The sequence below is a fragment of the Haliotis rufescens genome, unplaced genomic scaffold (genome assembly GCF_023055435.1).
Source record: "Haliotis rufescens isolate VD_foot unplaced genomic scaffold, xgHalRufe1.0.p SCAF_9, whole genome shotgun sequence".
In the NCBI taxonomy this organism is placed as follows: Eukaryota; Metazoa; Mollusca; class Gastropoda; order Lepetellida; family Haliotidae; genus Haliotis; species Haliotis rufescens.
The window spans coordinates 6,203,476-6,223,287 of record NW_025964383.1 but is presented as its reverse complement, the minus strand read 5'-3'; the positions used below and the strand labels follow the sequence as shown (position 1 = coordinate 6,223,287).

Below are 19,812 nucleotides of genomic sequence, written 5' to 3'. Positions count from 1 at the left end.
CAGGAGCCATGTACGAGCAGTGTGATTTGTGGACAGAAGGAACTGGGAAGTAACCCTTCTGACCTTGGCAATGCGATCTTGTGACAGATACAAGTCCGCTCGTGTTGAAATTCGCCCCTAGGAAGACTAGATTCTGAGTAGGGCTCAGAACTGACTTCTTGAGATTGATTATCCACCCTAGAGTGATCAGAATGTCTATCACTTGTTGTGTAGCTATCTGACTCAGGGATTGCGATAGAGCTCTTAGTAACCAGTCGGCGAGGTATGGGTGTCAGAACCGACCTTTCGACCTGGCCACTTGGGCAGGAATCAACATCAGCTTGGTGAACACCCTCGGGGCCGTGGAGATGCCAAATTGTAGAACCCTGAACTGATAACACCTCCCGTCGAAAGAAAACCTCAGGGTGTATGGGTACGTGGAGATAGGCGTCTTTTCGGTCTATTGACGTTAGCCATTCTCCTGTCTCGACAGCTGAGATCACTGAACGCAGTGTCTCCCTCCTGAAGGACGGTACCTCTATAAGTTTGTTCAGCCTTCTCAGATTGAGAATAGGCCTGAACCCTCCGTCTTTTTTGGTGACTAGGAAATATGTCGAGTAGAAGCCCTCGCTTTCCTGTCCCTCGGGAACCGGTTCGATCGCAGCTTTCATAAGAAGTGCGACTGCGACTGTGGGTCCATCCGGGGCTCTTCGGGCGCTAATGGGAACCCGATGGGTTCATGGCCCTGCGAAAAGGCTGCTGGCCTCGACCAGCTGCCTTGCCCCGGCCCCTGCCTCTCTTGCTCTTGTATTGGAATCATACAATTGAGCGGCCTCTCGGACCACCTGCTGAGCCCCAGGGAAGAGGGTGGCACCCATCTTATACGGCAAAGCAAGGAGGTCTTGGCGTGTTGAAGACGAGTATTTAGATACCGACATCCACAGCCTGCGCATGCCCATAACAGCGCACATCATCTGCGAGGCACAGCTACAAATAGCGTCCCACGCAAGATGACTGTGAACTTCCGTTAGAAGCGTGGCCAACTCCGAAAAGGTGGCCAGCCCCTTCCCCGCTAACTCCCTCTGTACTGCCGACAGATACACGGAGTGTACGGACACACAGAGCTGTTGGTATGCATTATGATATTGCTCCTCGAAGCATATGTAAGCAGCCTTCAACTCCGCACCGCACGCGGGAAAGGGGGGCAACCGCGGGCAAAGTGGAGCAAGTCAACTTGTCTCTTCTTTCGGGCCCGGGGGGTAAAGGCAATGCATATTGGGCATGACCCATCATCCTCCGCCAGACATTTTAGGGAGCGTTCGTGCCGGTCTTTGGGGAGGATGGTTGCAGAACAACCCGTAGACAGTTTGAAGGTCTGTAAAAAAAAGACTGTAATTTCTGATGTGGGCGGGAAGGGTATTGAAGTGTATCAGTGCGATATAAAGATCGGAAAGATACGTGCATAAATTGTGAAACCAGAAGCAAAGGCGTAATGTAGATAGCGATACTAATAGCCAATGTCGTAGTATAATTATAACACCAAAGGGGCGTGTTACACGCTAAGGTGTAAAACCCATAAAAAAGGTAATTGAAGTTATAAATTAACACACCACCTTGGGTTTATGTAAAGGGAAAGAAACCAAAAAAAATGTAGTCCAAAGCTGTATGATATAACAAAACCCCAAGCCGTTTCTAATGGCCTGGATGTTACATGTATCAGACCGTGGAACTACAATGTGGACGCCATTACGGCCATTTGAATTCAAATGTACGTACACGTGGCGTATAATTACAACTCTTATAACTTTACAATGCGAGGTATTACGCCTTTGCAATGAAAGAAATGTACCATACATACAGTTTGGTCAGCCATGGTTCTTGTCGAACGATAGATTCTCTTAATTTGTCTTGTGTGAAAAATCAGCACGTCTGTCTCTTACAGATGACATAAGGAAAGTGATTTGGGTGAGAGTTGCTCCCCCTGGCATGACGCGCCGTGGAGGATGAGGCCCCGTAAGGGTGGTCGTATATCATACAAAAATGAAGTTTTTTGGTAACATTGTGGTAACATTTTTTATTAAGGAAAATGGTTACAACTATGTCATGTAGATTTTCTTGAGCAAGGAAAATGCAATAGGTGCCCCAAGGAGGATTTGATCTGAAAGAGTATTGGCTCTATATTCATTTTCCAATAATTGGAAAATGAACCGTAAATAATTATTAGTATTATCAACCAAGCCATTTGATATGAGAGGCACCAGCTGCACAAGTCCCAACCCCAGAGGATGTATACGCCAGATCCCCTGCAACTGTGGCCACCAGTACATTGGAGAAACCCTCAGACCCCTCAACACCTGACTCAAAGAACATCAGACATCTCCATGAAAAGTATGGAAGATAGTTATTAGGGTGTCATTCATTGGTTACCCCCTTCTGCTCACGAGTCAACACGAGGTACATTTACATATATCTACTGTCGTAACAATCCGTATATCAAGATAGACTATGGCTATAACGATTAAGACAGTAGATATATGTAAACGTACCTCGTGTTGACTCGTCATAAAGAGAAATGTCAACCATTGTGAGATGTCCAATCGAAATACTTTTAGACATTAAATACTTGATTATGTGAATATTTCATCCTTTGCTTTGATAAATACAGCAGAAGGAAGAATCGAGCAAGGATTGTAGAAATGCACATATTGAACGGACATGTTTAAGCTCTTGCTTGGTTTTGATGTCGTATTGTAATCATCGCAGAGCAAGATACACCAAGTACCAAAACTCTTTAAACGGTTTAGAGGGTTAGAGAGAGGGCCGGGAGGGTCGTTGGAGAGTGTCCACCTCTAATATGAAGAGAGAGATCATATTAGATGACTAAATATTAGCTGAGATAATGATAAGGATCTTATGAAAATTATTTGAACTCACATTCTTGTGTCACTTAACAATACACTGCTTTGGACGTAATTCACTGAGCTGAGATAATCGAGACTGTGTATTCTCTGTTATTTATTTGTAAGTGAATTGGGAAAGGGAGTTGCACACTGGTAATTGCGCTCTAGAAGAACATTGTGAAACGTGATATTCTTATGACGATGTGTGGGTATAAATTCAAAGAAGCCAGCTTTCTCAGTGAGTTACGCAGCTTTTGGCAATATTCCAGCAATATCACGGCGGGGGACACCAGAAATTGGCTTCACACATTGTACCCATGTCAGGAATCTAACAAGGGTCCTTGGCGTGACAAGCGAACGCTTTAACCACTAAGTTACCCGACAGCCCCACAGCTTTCTCAACAATGCTGTCACATGTTGAAATGTTGAGGAACTTGTCAGTTTGGATTGAGCCACCTAGAATTGACCCTAAACTCTGCTAGAGCATTCATCCTCCCACTATACTTTTGAACACTCTGGATGAGCTAGACTATATCCAGGCTTCCAACACTGATAAGGAAGCTACAATGTTCCAACCAATATAGTTAATAGAAGATGCTTTCAAGCAACACATGTTGAGAGCCATGTTTCAGGCAACAACATAGCTCATCTGCAGTGACAGATCATGTCGTCTCCAGAAAGTGTCCTTGTCTCATGCCTGGGGTGCCACGTACTGAACACTGCACCTGCTCTGTTCTCCAAAACTCTGCACATGATGATAGGTTTCCTAAGTCAACACACTGATTTTATTTATAAAATGAGCATTGCAATATGCAAATTGACTTGTTTATTTGATTTACTAAATTTTGAAGCACAAATGTGCATTTTACCACCAAAAAACATGTCTGCACCCAAAGGAAATCACCACAACCAGCATTTTCTAATGCATAAATGACATCTTGTGAAGACAAATGTGGTTTTGCTTTGTTCTGCTGTGGGGAGGGATTACTCCTTAAATAAACTTCTTTTTAAGGGTTGGCCGCTATTCTGTTAGGGATTAGAGCCTTTTTAAGACGAACCAAGAGTGCAGATGAAATCTGCCTGGCATTGGGTGATGTAGTTTGCTGTGAGGGTGGATGAGTAAGTTCGGCCACTCTGGGAAGGGTAGTTGTATTGTCTTCTGCGAGGCCTTTGAGGTCGAAGAACCACCCCTTCATTGGCCACCAGGGCATGGCCAAAGTAAGAGTAAGGCTCTTGGTAGCTATGATTTTGTGTATCACCCTAGGAAGTAGTACAGGAGGTGGAAAAGAGTACGCTTTTAGCCCTTCCCAGGATTATGCCAATTGCATCTACCGGCCCAGTCTGCGGATCTGGTAGCAGTGAGACATACATCACAAAGTTGGTGGTTCTGATGTGTCGAGATAAGGTCAATCTTGGGTTAATTGAAGTGTTGATGCACCAGTTGATGCGCCTCGGGTGAAGTCGGCATAGGGCGTCGGCCAGAATTTTCTGACATCCGGGGATGTGCTAGACTAGGAATTGTAGTTCCAGACGAAGGGAGTGAGAGTGCGTTGCACAGGCACCACACCACCATGCTGTTGTTGGTGGAGATTGTGAGTTGGGTGAACCGTAGCTGCTCCTGCCAATGTGAGATGGCCAGAATGAGCGTTATTGATATGAAAAGTACCACAGGCTGAGGCTGTCTGGCCCTGTAGATGAGCCCCATCCCTGAAGGGAGGCATGTACGAACAGGTGTAGTTTTGCGATGAGCCAGATAAGAAGACGCCTCATAAGACGTTCGACTCTATCATCCACCAGTTGAGTTAAGTGATGGCTGCGTACAGGTCTTGATGCTTGATGTAAGGAACTGTTTCATTTTTATTTCCATTTTTTTTTTTTTTTTTTTTAAAACATCTTTAAATATTCCAAGTCCAACGGTAGTCAAATACTGTATTCCAGTATTTTGCTCATCAAGAAATACATTTATGTAAACAGGCCCTTTCCCAGGTTGATTGTACACAACTGTTTATTTGATTACATACTAGTTTGAACAACCAGAAAAAACCCAACAAAATACCACCCGCATGCATTATTTTTTCAAAAGCCATTGCCTGAGCCTGAGAGTGAGTTAACCTGGACATAACCTCATTGACAATCCATCCCAGTTGATATAGTAGATGCCTGATAAGATGCACCAAGGTCAATGCGCGTAGGAGTCGCTGCTTACGATGGAGGCTGAATCACAGTCGAAGTCACCTAGTACATCCGTGCCATGGACTGCTACCACATGGACTGCATGAAGTTCTGCATCCAGGAAGTCTCCAAGTACGGTGACATACATGGGCTGCACTACCGATAGGCAGGGGGTTCGGCATTAAGCCAACCCCACGTCGATGACATCGTAGGAGTGGCTGGAAGCCCTGAAGATGTAGTCATAGTCGACGCTGAGGTCAACGCAAGCCCTTGTGATAAGACGCCTGCAGGTGTGGACAGGATCGAGGCATGCGGTGGCACCAGGCCAGCAGGAGCACGGTAAAGCATGTGCGGGACCTGTCTATAAGTTGAGAAACTCGAAGGAAAGAGAGGTGAACAAAAATTACATTTTAAATTTGGAGTGCTTGATTGCAATCCAAACAATGTTGATGAGGATCTTTAGAAGATTTTGGCCACGACAATTAGTGCACCACGCCAGGATCAGTTACGCAAAACTTGAAGTTGTAGTTGAAGTAGACTTGTACATATCGATAATAAAACCAAAGTTTAAATTGGGAAAATTTATGACTTTAAAGTGTATCAAAATACAAATGTGAAACTGTAGATAACGCCACAAAAGGCCAAGGGTATTTAAACATACATGAAGTAATCATGGTAATACTTAGACAAGAATTGCAAACAATAATAAGTACCTCGAATATAGGAGAGAAACATATTACGCAATTACAAAATGGCGGGGAAACAACAGACAAAAGTCTTTTAACGTGGAATACATACATATTATTTCGCAAAAAGGGAACATAATGTTAGGCATACTTCACCGTCACAGACGAAATTTTATGCACTAAATTAAGCCTAAAGTTGGAGGACCAAACAAAGCAGAACATGTCCGTTTGGCAACAAGGAGGAATATGATCAGATGTGACGTCACCACGGACCATTGCGATGGGTCCTAGTAAAAGTATCCTTCTTTCTTTACCGGGGACCATTGCGAAGTGCTGTTTTCTTTGTCATAAGGTAAGCAGTAGTTGCAATAAGGAGTAATGCACATTAAGGAAAAAAATTATGGATAACATTTCAGTGATTGAGTGTTGTTTTGCGCCGCTTTTAGCAATAATCCAGCAATATCACGAGGGGGACACCAGAAAGGGCTTCACACATTGTACCGATGTCGGGAATTGAACCCGGGTCTTCGGCGTGACGAGCAAACACTTCAACCACTAGGCTACCCGACCACCCCGATAACATTTCAGACTACTGGAGGTTAATGCAACTAAATTCAAGGAGAAAACAAGAATTCTCCAGCAGTTGAGTTGGACAATGGGGGCAAACAATGTCTATGATAGCTTTATCTAAGGTGTCATCTAAATTTGGCAAAAGTAAATCAGATTGTACATGAAGACACCTAAAATCTGTGGTTGGTATAGAAATCTCTACACCACCAATATTTCTACCTGGAATCAAAGTATTTACCTCGTCCATTGGCATCTTCTGACATGGGGTTGATTTCAACTAACGTAGCATCATACTTGAGGAAGATGTCATTGTAGAGCTTCATCATATAGTCTGCCGCCTGTAACATACACGTCATGTGTAACTGTTGACTGGGATTCACTTTACATGGAGAATACACAGAGTGTAAAGTCATCAGAACAAGGTCTGTACAATCATCAAATACAGATACCATTTTTTATACATAAAGTTCACATGTTCATAACCCACATGAATTTAGAAAATAAATAAATGGCAATTGTTCTACATATAGCACACCAAGCCAAAGCAGAGAACATCATACCGGGGGTATGTCAAACATGGGCATTTTTGGAATATTCAAAACTGCTATTGTGTGAGCAAACACCATAGTATCAAGAATTAACACCTATAATTTCGATTTTTATAATTTTTATAATTAAATTAATTGAAATGTGTATCTATTTTGTAAGCAGGATAAGAGCAAAAACACTTCAAAAAGTACCACAGCATCGCTCTTAAAATCTCAGTCACTCACACTGCAGGTGTCCCTGCTTAGCAATTCACATCATTCAGTTTGCTGTATCAGATGAGTTTATATCCTGCTCTTGATATTTTGGAAAAGTAAAATCAGTGTGATCACTAAAAGAAGTGGTAGTTCATTTTACCACCCTATACTGATCACTGAAAAAGTGAAAATCTACAAAATCAAGTTTTATCACAACAAATAAATCAAAGTAAACCTTGAAATAACACATATACGAGATGTAGAGACTTATTATCTCACAATCAAACTCTTCACTATGTTTGTAATAAAGATCTCAAATTCAACTAAAAACACACACACATTAACTTTGAGTGACTGACCTCGTCAACACACTGGTCACTAAAACCCATATCTGCAGCCAGTTTGATCGTTTGTTCCTTTGACAGACCAGATGCAATATCAACTGCACTCTTCAGAATAGCAGAGGGGTTATCTTTGGCCACATCTTCTATATTCATACCTCCCTGCGAGCTGCCAACCAGCACTGGGCCCTGCAAATCATAACATTTGTAGCAAAGAAATAGGACTAGAAACTTTTCACACTGAACAATCAGACAACACCTCAGAACAATTCTATTTTACATTAATTTTCATAAAGGGAGATGCCCCAGGGAAAATTGATACAAGAGATTCATGTGTAAATACTTAAGTACAGATTTGTTGACATGCTTCTTCTGGTGATGTGTGCTCACAATAACGTCTTCGCATTGTGAAATAAAATCAAAGCTCATTGATACTTATCCTGCATTACTAGCTAAATGCTTCTACTGCTGTTCTCTGGCTAGGAAGACAGAGCTGTGAGAGGTCCTGGCTACAGAAATTGTTGTACCAACCAGTTGTGTGGCATACTTCCTCCCACAGCCACCACGTGACCAGAAGTAGTGACGTCAGGTATACCCACATCTCTGCTAGTACATCTGAAACTTTGCAGGGAGGTAGCAAAGCGATGGGAGGGCACTTTAGACGTAGTAATGCAGGATAAGAATCTAAATGTAAAACATATTTAGATTTTATTAATTTTTTTATCTAATCCTCGATCACTACAGTACTTTAATGCATTTTTGTCAGACAGAACGGACAGTGGGAATAACTTTCAGATGGAATTTTCGGGATAGACCCTCCCGTCAGTCTAGGTAGCCAGATAGCATACTGAGCGAGAAAAATTGGAAACCACAGACCTTCCTGTTGGCTAGAGCTACCCCAGGGAGAGTTGGAGGTGTGAAATCCAGTCATGAAAATGGAAAAGTAGAAAAAAGCCAAGTTCTAAATTCCATTTCAAGCAGCTGGAATAAAACAAATAGCACATCCTCAAGAGCCATGTCTTGGAGATAATCTGTGGGGTATCTCTGAGTATCTGAGCGCCAAAAACAACCCTCCATGATGGATTTGATAGAACAGTTGATGTGGAGAGCCATGGTCGAAGCGACATGGAGGTTGTTGGCTCTAGGCAGGTCCAAACTTGGTCGTAAGCCTGCAGGATAATTGAGCGCAGCCATACTGAGCTAGTGTTACAACTAACTTCCATCTGGGATGACCGGAATGAACAGTCATTTCCGAGCTACACGTTAAGGCTCAAACTGGGCACAGAAGTAGTTTAACCTTGTGCTTGGAGCCCACTATCCATGATAAGGGGGGAATGGTGAAGCATCTGTCCGGCTGTTCAGGAAGTTGATTCTTAGCAATGAAATCCCAGTACAGACCAAGATGGACAGCACCATGTACCTTGCGCTCGAACCGTACCCGTGGCCTTTTAACTTGCTGACACATTTTTGTAAGATTGAAAAAAGATGAAGAGTGGAGCAGTTCAAAGGGCGACTTTAATACCATGTTCAAATCCCAGGCTTGGGGACGAAACTTGGCATGTTGATCCTCCAGACGAAACGACCGCAATAGTGCCTGAAGTTCCGGGATCTTGGTCATTCTGCGATCCGTAGGAACTGAAGGTCTGAGACAGGGATGATGAGTGACGAGTCCCCTGGTATGGAGGCCCGAGTGTGCATCCGACAAATAAACGGGAGTGTAGCATGAGTAGTTGGAGTTGGTCTCTAGACGTCCGATCCTCAGCTGACGTAAGAAGGCCCATTAATTCCTGCCATTGACGAAGTGTACGAGCTTGGTCAAGGGCAGGAAGGAGGTGGTGCTGTATTTTGTACCACCTGTGGTTTGGTACCAGAGGGAGATCCGGCTCTGAGCCAAACAAGTCGTCTGTGAATTGGAGCTTGAAGGACGGAGCGAGTTCCGCCTTGAGATTGTTGACGATTCATCCCAGTTGAGCAATTAGAAGAAGTGTGAAATCCCTGTGAAAAACCGTGTCCTGATGATTCAGTAGATAGTCGTTGGTGTAACACTCGAACTGAGCGTCCCTCAGGTGCAGGTATGTGGTCATTGGCTTGGTAATCCGGGCAAATAACCACAGGGCCATGGAAATGCTAAATGGGAGGACCGCCCACTGGTAGTGGATACCCTGGAAAAAAGAACTTCCTGCAACTGGGATGGATGGGCTCATGAAGATAAGCGTACTGGAGGTCGAGACTGATCAGAGATTCGTTTGCATTGATTCTGGTCCTGAGCAGTCTCAACAGACTCTATGAAATTAGGGTGGATGTGCCATGTAACGCCGGAATTTGGATGAATCCTTCTTGGGCACCAGGAACACTGGAGAGTAGATCCTGGGGGGTGGGTAATACCCACAGGGTAAGAGGTCAACGGTGGGTTTGCCTTGAGAGAGAGATAGTACCCCTGACAAAGGATGTTGGTAACAAATGGATCTTGAAGAATTGTCTAACTGGACCCAAACCTGCCCAATCTCCCACCTACGGGGATGTCTATGACTGGTAAGACTGCGGGTAGGAGATCCCAGGTGCTGAGAGCCAGGGCGTCATAGTCAGCCATCTGGGGAAGCCTGCGGGCAAGTTGGGTGTGTCATTTCCTAAAGACCCCGAGGTTTTCAGTCAAGTCAAGAGGGGAGAGAAAACGGCAGTAGAAGCATTAAGGTTTTGTTTGATGTTTTACGCCGCAGACAGCAATATTCCAGCTATATGATGGCGGTCTGTAAATAATTGAGTCTGGACCAGACATTCCAGTGATTTACATCATCAGCATCAATCCACGCAATTGGGATCGATGACATGCATCAACCAAGTCAGCGAGCCTAACCACCCGATCCCGTTAGTCGCCTTTTACGACAAGCATAGTTGCCTTTTACGGCAAGCATGGGTTGCTGAAGACCTATTCTACCCCGGATCTTCACGGGTCAGAAGCATTAAGGTAGTAATGAAGGATAAGATAAACAATTATCTGTTTGGCTTGTCTACTGTTTTACACCACACTTATGTTAGCAATATTCCAGGTATTTGATGGCGGCCTGTAAATAATCAAGTCTGGACGGGACAATCTACAGTCAAGTCTCGTTAATCTGACACTCATTAATACGACAATTGGGTTTATCCGACACTAATGATGAGAACCAATTAAATCAGTGCTATTTAGAACTTACTTAACAATAAACACTTAATGCCTTAAAAAAAGAAAACAGGATTAATCACATGCTTAGATTACCTCAATCTCATTAAAATCAGATACACGTTCTCGTAACGCCAAGGACATGCTGTTACAGGTCACGTCAGAACAACCTTTTGCGAACTATTACTGACCAATGAAATGACTAACAGGAAGTCAATGTTTGCCACTTAGAAAGGAGCTTTCTTAACCCTTTGGCCCCGACTGCCCGATTTATTGGGCAGCATAAACTGTCCAAGTCCCACACACGGCTGCCCGCTAAATCGGGCGGCACGAACGTGTTTACAAAATCGCTCTTTCTACTTCCTTTATCGTGTGTAATCTCGTTCTAAAAATAGAAACGAGATCTACACGTAATGACACGTCATTCCATGGAATTTCCCAGTGTTTTTGGCGCGAAAATCGCAGATATGTCACCTGTTTTCGCGACAGGTATTTTTTCTTGCATGAATGGTAAATCTAGCGTAATGGCGGCCAACTACGATTCAGATAGCGATCAGATGACTAACAACGACTCTATCGAGAATAATAATGTGTTTGATTTGAATAATTTACGCGAAGGGGAGAGGGAATTTCGCGAAGATTCTGGTGAAGATTTTGACGGTTTCGACGAGGTGTCCCCCCCCCCCCCCCCCCCCGCCAACTTTCACGAATGGGAGTGGCAGAGGGACCACAACGGTGGAGACATGAGGGATTTTGAAGAGGCAACTGCGCTCAAGAAAACTTATTGACAGAGTGAAGAGTCGTGCTATTGATTTTTTCCAACTGTTTTACAATGATTCTGTGTTTGAACAGATTATCAGAGCGACGAATGAGAATGCAACCTACACGTGAACGAGCGATCACAACAACAACAAAGGTGAGTGGCATGACGTATCTCTTTCTTTTTTTTAAAAATTATTTTTCTGATCGCAATCCGAATTGTAGTTTGCCGATTTGTCGTATGTCCTTGTATTTCGCTCAATTTGAATAAAATTTATTTCCATATTCATGTTCGTTTTCTTGTTTTTTACATCTTAATTTAAATTTTAGTAACTGTAATAATTATTTATTTATTAATTGATTTAATAAAGTACTGATTTAATTTATTATGCAATTGTAAATAGCAGTGTATTGTAATTATGTTATCACAACTTGTATAGCTGCAGAACTTGAATTTACGATCTTTCTTCTTTTACAATCTTTCCCTCCTTTCAGATCAATCTGTGATATCTTCCCTGTGATGGCATTCTTATAGTAGCTGTGGTTCAATGTTCAGGTAATGTGATAAATTACTATTTAATTACTTAAATACTTAATTTTTGTTTCAAATCCTGAAAAAGAACAAAATAAATCTGTTTTTACCTGTGTTAACCAGTTTACCTGCGTTAACAAGTTTACCTGTGTTGACGAGTTTACCTAAGAGGCTGTAAGTGTATCATAAGTAATATGTGACATCAGTATAGAAAAAAAAAGTCGGTACCAAGTGTTGTAAACTTATTTGTTTACAGATGTGCATGAAGAGAATTTACCTGTAACACCTGGGATTACCTGTGCCGTCCAAGATGACAAGACCACCGTATTATGTTACCTTGTATGTGTGATTTATTTTTGTGATTTTTAATACAATTTGAGCCAAAATTCATTGTCCGTTATCATTTTTTCAGTGTTTTCAAGTTTTATTTCACTTGTAAACACCTGTAATTAGAAAATAACAAAGGTCAGAAACAATAACAACAAAGAATATTACAGTATACTTAATCTTCTTTACAATGGTATATGATAAATGTATATTAAAAGCAAGTTTCTGGTAGAAAAAGTGCATCAAAAATGATAGTGTGATTTTCCAATAATCCTGCCAGGGAGGCCAGTGTGCAGGCCTTGTCAGTGTCAGGGAAGCTTCAAACTTGCAAGTTCCATTCCAGACTATGCTTTTTAAAGTATTTTGAATAAGTCATACAGTCCGTAACAGTTGTTGTGTGTTGAGCTTCAGAGGTTGCATGATTGGAAAACATATTCCGCTAACAATGTAACATAACAAAATGAATATTTTATTTATATTTTTTTATTATGTGTTTCTATCTTTATCTATCGTGTAGTTGTCCGATTTTCGATCACACTGATCATGTCAAACGTTGATACTACTTAATTTTGTTTATCCGACATACTCGTTAATCCGACATAATCTTATGCAACCAACCATGTCGGATTAACGGGATTTGACTGTAGTCATTGATATATTAAATCAACAATCCATGACACAAAAATTACCAAGCATGACCATCCAATTCATTAAGTCGCCTCTTACGACCTTTGCCTAGTTTGCTGGGGACCAATTCTAACCTGATATCCCCAAGTATGATGGGCATTATCAACATTGGCATGTTCAAGTTATCTTAAAAGAGAGATTACCCCAAAACTTCTCTCCATTGTGATAGCGAAGTAGAACTCGCGTCTTGAGTACAGTCTTTCTGCCACCAGGACATTGGAGCATAATCTCCCCTCACTCCCAGTCTGCTTTGTGAACAGCTTGTGGTTCAACATCTTCGATGCCAAATCCTTTGCTTCATCAGCCCTGAAGATAGCAGCAAAAGATAACATTCTCAACTGCCCATCAGTGTTAAAAAAATCAGACAGTTATCATTGTAAAACATTGAAGAAGAACTTCTATTTAATGGTGCTGAAGGATAATGTTTACTGCATATCAGATATCATCGATACACAATACACAAAAACACATACATGACAGAAATATTGTTCAATAGATCATGTTGATGGTGTCCTTACGAAAATACAAGCTTCACTCCTCCCTTGAGTCCACTGTCCCAAGATCCTTTGCCCCTTCCACCTGCCAAGACCTGGGCCTTCAGCACAACATCCGGTGATCCAGCAACATGGCCTGAAGCAGCATCCTCATTACATTTAGTCCTGATTTACAACCACAACTGGAATAAGTAACATGTGAAACTAGCAGGGCTGGCTATCAATGCAGATCATAGAGGTCAATATTCGTGAACTAAATATCGATCAATTTTCAATAAATATCGTAACATTGAGCAAATACGCCAAAAACATCCAAAAGAAATCAACATATTTCACCCCACTGGTGAGTGGGGGCACATATTAAGTGTTCGAAATACCTGCCTGCCCGACCGTCCGAGACGGGTTGATTTCAACTCGGGCTGCCAGATTTTCAAATTCCCCTGCCCGACGGTTGGGTTATATTTCATATGTGAAAACATTCTATATATTTCCCGATGATAAGCATTAATTCACATGTAAAGATGAATGATAAAATGTAACCAAAAAGAAACCCTGTAAGCTTATCCTGAGAAACATACAATTATAGTGGGCAGGCGGGTTTTGGTCAGGGCTGGCAAGTATTTCAGGTACCAGTCCTGTGGACTGGCTGAAAGTTTTGGGAGTTTCATACCCTGACATATATGCATGGATTACTACGTAGACATTTCAGATAAAACAAAAACAGTTGCTTTCCATCTTCGGCAATTGATATGATTGTCAATAAAAGGTCTGTTTTGATTATCTAAACTTTATTTCATCACAATAGTTCATGTGAGATATTATCGATGACACAATTCTCACATCGATAATTGTTCATATTTCTACACATCAATGATAATTCTGATTATTGATCCTTTTTAGACAGCCCTAGAAACTAGTACTTGTATGTCTGGTTGGGTACTTTAGAAGACATGTGTATTGTGCTCACCCAGCTCCTTGGCAAAGTTGTATGCCTGATCTGCTGTCTGGGCCACCCTGAAGGAAGGCACTGCTACCCCCGCCTCTCGCAATAAGCCAAAGCTCATGTATTCATGAACAGATAGGTGGCGTTTCTGCTGACAGGGTGCTCCACCATTAGCTACACACATAACCTGTGAACAAAGTAGTTTCAACTTCAGACAAAATCTCTTTAAAATCACTACTCAGGTGTGAACATCATCCTGTGAGCATGATGAGTAAGCATCAGTCCCTCATAAATCACAAGCATAATTGCAATCTTGACTCATGAGGCTAGAAGAGCCGTTCTTTCCAGAAGAAGGTAAAATTTGTCACATTTTAACTTAGTTAAGATTTAGAACTTAAATAAATGAAGATTATGTGTTGGAAGGAGCACTAGGCTCTGGCTTCTACCCCACTGTTTGGCTGTGCATTCGGTTCCAAATTCAATTTCGCGTGGTTAAATCTACAGGTAACCTAGCTCTACATTGAAAACACAATATTTTTAGCGCCTAAATAAAGCTCCAACTTTCAGTCGTCTAGCCGGCACCATTTTAGTTAGCCGGTGTATTCACTTGAATCCAATTAGTGCAAGCGACTCAACAAACTGGACTTCTGACCAGCGAGGGGCCAACTTGAAAACCTCGTTGACAGCGAGGGGGAATCCCCTTGAATCCTCGCAATTCAGTGGATTATGCTCACTATAACCTTTCACATTGCAAATTCATTTGCGTGTATAAAAGGGTATGCACAAGTATGTAGTTTGGCATATAGAGGTTATCACGCGAGTGTGTTTGGGGATGGTAAATATCCTGCATTAGGAATAAACATTGTATTTAGCGAGCCTTGGCGAGCCGCAGAGGTCTACAGGCACAGATATGGCTACTGATCCTGCTCGGCTAGGCCTTGTGCCCTCGCAAAATTGTTTCGAAATTTATATCTCCAAAGTTGCCAAAACTTATAAAATGCCTCAGCTACGTCACAGTTAGACACTGATTTTCAGTATGTTAGACTGTTCTTTTGATAATGATAGCAATTATCCCTTTAGTTTATCCAGATTCTCGATGGTTAATTCTGACTCGATCGCCGAATGACGAGGGCGACGCCATGTTTGTTTATAAACAGTGAAAGCAGTCCCTACTTGACCTTTGATATTTGCATCTCTATCCGCATATGACCCCAACGGAAATCATTTTTATCCGTTGGCTTTATCCTGCCGAGAAACCTACCCATTATATGATAAAAAGAAAATATGTGTACATATTACTTTTGTTACAAAGAAATTCAGTTCATATACTCAACAGCAATGACCCTTAATTTTCAGGCAAATTGCACACATAATACAACAATTACTTCTCCCTTCTTATCATCCACGTCTCATGGTATAACCCCCCACCTGTGTATTTTTCGTCATTCACTTGATGCTCAGAAAATGACTTTATTACAGGTATAATCAGTGGTAGAACTACTCAGATTTCCTGACAAAGACTGCAATATATCTCAATAACGTTCACTGCTGCCCATGAGGATGTAAAGGTAATAAAGCACTCAGTGGTTCGCATGTATCTGGGGTATTTATCTAATCTACGATTGGGTTATATGTATATCCAGATCTGATGCGGTGAATTTCTACATATGATGTAATATGCACTTGGCAACACAGCAAAAGAGGGATGATCAGAAGAGTTGCAAAAAACATCGATCAAAAGATTAACTGGTAATATGTTGATTGATTAATCACTGTTATCTTGCACAGTGGATTTGGCAAAGTTTACTAAAGCAGTTCTGAAGTGCTGATGTAAAAACAACATTCTTTGTTCATGTTGTTCAAAGGATCAGCCTATAAATTATAATATGTTGATTGATTGCTTGTTGTCCTACTCTATGGATTTTTTTAAAAGAACCATGGACATTATGAACATAGTTGTTACGTGAGCTATCTCAGCTGACCAATGAGCCGTGACACCTATGTGAAACACCTGAAACAAATTTACATGGTCAGTTGTGAAACGAACATGGGTCATAATACCCCAAAATGCCATATATATTTTAAAATATTAGATTGTTATAAAGACACGTGACAACGGACAAGTTTCTTTGTACAGCTTCAGATGTATGGGATATTGTTTCTTTATGTGGATATCTGCGAATACATTCCTCAAACAGGTAACTACCTGATAGTATACATACACCTTTTGTTGGTTGTAATTACGAAATTTGCATTTTGTTTTCATTCATTTGCTGAACCAAGAATGCCGGAGGCTATCAAATTATTCCATACGTAAAATATATCCGGCATAGCTCTCAGTTGTCCCAAAGAGCTATGCTTATGGTTATTTTACACATATATAGTAAAAATTGCAATTAAGGATTGACTGTGTATTTTTTTCGGTTCATTGTGGTATGATTCGAAAAACCAATGTGCAAACTGTATGAATCCGCGTAGCGGATCTTACAAAAGTTTGCACATCGGTTTTCCTCTTCATACCTCAATGAACTGAAAAACATATACAGTCAATGCTTAAAATTAAATTCGACAACGTAAAACATGTTTTATCTACAATAGTTTAACCCCAAACAGTTGCATATATCAAAACAGACAAAAATGCCGACATTGATAAACATTCCAGGTGTAGGAATACATACAGTGGCGTGACATGAATCAGGTGATCGTTTAATTTATGCATATAACTTGACACACCTACAGAGTCAGTAGCCAATCAACGGAGAGTGGGATTAAAACAATGTTCATTGGACCTGTCAATTAAGGCAAGAGGCGAAAAGAACTGCAACAGTCAGACTGTAACAAACCGGAAGAAATATGTCCGAGAGAAGGCGGCTGTTTCAAATAACATGGTCATTTACTGCATGATTCAAACATTACTTCCCTGATTACGGTAAAACACAGTTGGAGAAATGCTAGTTAGAAATGAAACCCGAAGACATGAAAGTTGAACCGAAGCGAGCGGGGAAAAAACTGGCGAGCGAGCCTGCACGTTTGCTGTTTCATTCATTCTCGGCCTTCGGTTTCAAAGGGTAGTTTGGACAATGAATATGCATGAAAGTCGCTTAATGTCTTGTGCATGACGATACACGTGAGCAGAAAGGGAATTCCCTCGACTGTAATATTGGGATTCCCCGACATTCCGCAGTAATAAATGTAGTGCGCCGCGGTGGGCGTGGCTTAATTTTTTACATTCATTGGGAAATGAATGCAATAACACGTGACCAATTCAGCTAATCAGAATGCAGGAATTTCCATGAACACAACGAAAATTTAATTATTTAAATATAACTTGATGTTGGAATATTTTATATCTGATAAAATAATAGTTTCAGATACTATTCATCCGATCAAAATTCTTTGAAGTTATATTTTTGTGTATTTTTTAACCAAATCACCGGTAGAATGGTAGAAAATGTGTATACAGCTGTTTGCTATTTCCAGCTTCGTTTATGAGAAAATACACAGGATAATTTTTATTTCTGAACATGAAACAATGCCAAGCAGAACAGAAAATACAATTGAAATGGTAAATCATCATGTTTTGTGATAATTTATCTGAATTTCATAATTTTATTGATCAAGTTTGTTATCACCTGTTCGTTTACCTGAATTCTCTGAAGGGATACTGTGTAGTTTTTTATTGTATGGTGTTGACCGATAGCTTCATCCTTTCAAGTCATATACGCATTTATCAAAAACAAAACAGAATAGCACCGACAACAAGTCACACGAGTTGAAATTATAGTCCATAACAACCAACTTTTGCATCTTCGAAGAAAATACCTAGTTTCATAGTTTCAAATTTTAACTAAAACATATACACACAATAAAATAAGCAATGAGCAGGTGGAATATTTAGTTTGTGTTACAAGTCAAACTAGTGTAAACAAAAACTGCATATTACCAAGCATGTGACAGATCAAAACTTTGTTACTATTACCAATGCTACCCACAAGCATGCCTACATTTCCCTAACATTTCCAAGACAAAACTGTATTTAATTTTTTGGATCAATGTGATGTAATGCCCTTATATACTATTAATAAAAGTGATAAATTCGCTTACGGTTGGCAAAGCACAGGTCACGTCTTATCGAGAATTCTGGGATATCATCTGATATCCACAAGAAAAAATAATAACAAAAGCAAGAAAGGCAGTCTTATTGTCAGAGATCAGGGCAAGAATGCAGTATACCGGACACCTTTCGCCAGTTTGGTAAGGGATGTGCATGAGCTCATTCCTTAGTAACGTTTTTTAAGTTTTTCGGACGCCATGTTTATCGCTTTGCTAAAGTAACAGGGAGTTTGGGGGCTTGAATCCAACTCAACGGCTTGAATTAAATGCTTTCATAAGTAAATAAAATGTCTTATTTCCAAAGGAGATACAAAATACGTGTTCACTGAAATGTGGCTCAGACCGATGTCACACGCCTTGATGGAACATCTATTTTCGAGTACCTTTTCGATGTTGATGTCATGCATTGCTTTGATATTCAATTTCAAGGATTAATCATATTAAACCATACAAATGCAAGCTGGGTAATTTGTTTGCATATTTTGAGCATTATTCCCCTATTTTTCAAATAGTGATGCTGTCGTGTGCGTCTATACTAGTGGCATCAAACAGACACGGCAGATTGTGTCTTGTATAATGCACACGTACAGAGATCATTGCTGCTTTAGTCAAAATAGTGAAAACGACAATATTTCGCACAAGAAATGTGTTAGGCCCACCTCCTACCTACCTCATCACCATGACAGCGACGAGGCCTACCGACCAATCCGACATGACGCATCTAATGCTTGCAATTAGGCCTACACGTCAATGTTACGCCATGAGGGTAACATAAATGAAGTCAACTTAATCGTATGACAGGTATGTTCAGTATATATAGTTTAGTACAAATGAATCAGGGTTACAGGCATTGACATTGCAATGTCAAACTTGTTATAACACAGTCGTTGCGATTTGGACAAAAAGCGATAACAGAAAAATATGCATGCAAAATACTAATTAGGATATAGTTTTTCGTAAAATGAAGGACATGCACAAATATTCTTCGTGGAAACCTACCCGCGCGGCATGCTGGAAGGCTAATCTTTCAGCCGCACGTCCACTTCGAAATAAGGCAGACGCCATCTTTGAACGAAACTTCCGTTCTGGATATTAGAGTTATCTCTCTTGCACCACAACCCGAACAGTCCTGACCACCTTTTCACAGCTGAAACAGATAAACTCTACTGTTATGATACGTTTCACAGGAAAGGAGCGTAACCCGGGGCAACATATCTTGCTACTAGTATTCAACATACTAGATTTGGGATTCATTTTTGTAAATTTGTTAAAATAATTCGCCCACGGGGTTTGCCTCCAAAATACATAGCTTGGATGGCTTGAAAAAGTGTGTTCAGAATTTATTTTTAATTGTTCGGTACTAAGGCCCGGTTCGATTCCCCACATGGGTACAATGTGTGAAGCCC

At 41.0% G+C, this 19,812-nt stretch overlaps 1 protein-coding gene and 1 long non-coding RNA gene across 6 annotated transcripts in view; one reads left to right on the top strand and one right to left on the bottom strand.

Moving 5' to 3' along the window:
* The window catches only part of LOC124118726 (succinate--CoA ligase [ADP-forming] subunit beta, mitochondrial-like), a 49,942-nt gene extending 30,389 nt beyond the window's left edge, over positions 1-19,553 (bottom strand). For all 5 annotated transcript variants that reach the window (XM_048391378.1, XM_046480967.2, XM_046480969.2 and 2 more), the window contains exons 1-6: positions 19,406-19,553; positions 14,318-14,480; positions 13,375-13,486; positions 13,000-13,162; positions 7,410-7,580; positions 6,546-6,645 (exon numbers count right to left, since the gene is read on the bottom strand). In XM_048391378.1, coding sequence (XP_048247335.1) covers positions 6,546-6,645; positions 7,410-7,580; positions 13,000-13,162; positions 13,375-13,486; positions 14,318-14,480; positions 19,406-19,471 — 775 coding nt within the window. In that variant the 5' untranslated portion in view covers positions 19,472-19,553. The remainder of the gene's footprint in view (positions 1-6,545; positions 6,646-7,409; positions 7,581-12,999; positions 13,163-13,374; positions 13,487-14,317; positions 14,481-19,405) is intronic.
* LOC125377559 lies at positions 11,398-12,218 on the top strand. Its single transcript, XR_007219733.1, has 2 exons — positions 11,398-11,467; positions 12,099-12,218. It is a non-coding gene; the product is annotated as an uncharacterized LOC125377559 (long non-coding RNA).
* Positions 19,554-19,812: the final 259 nt, after the last annotated feature.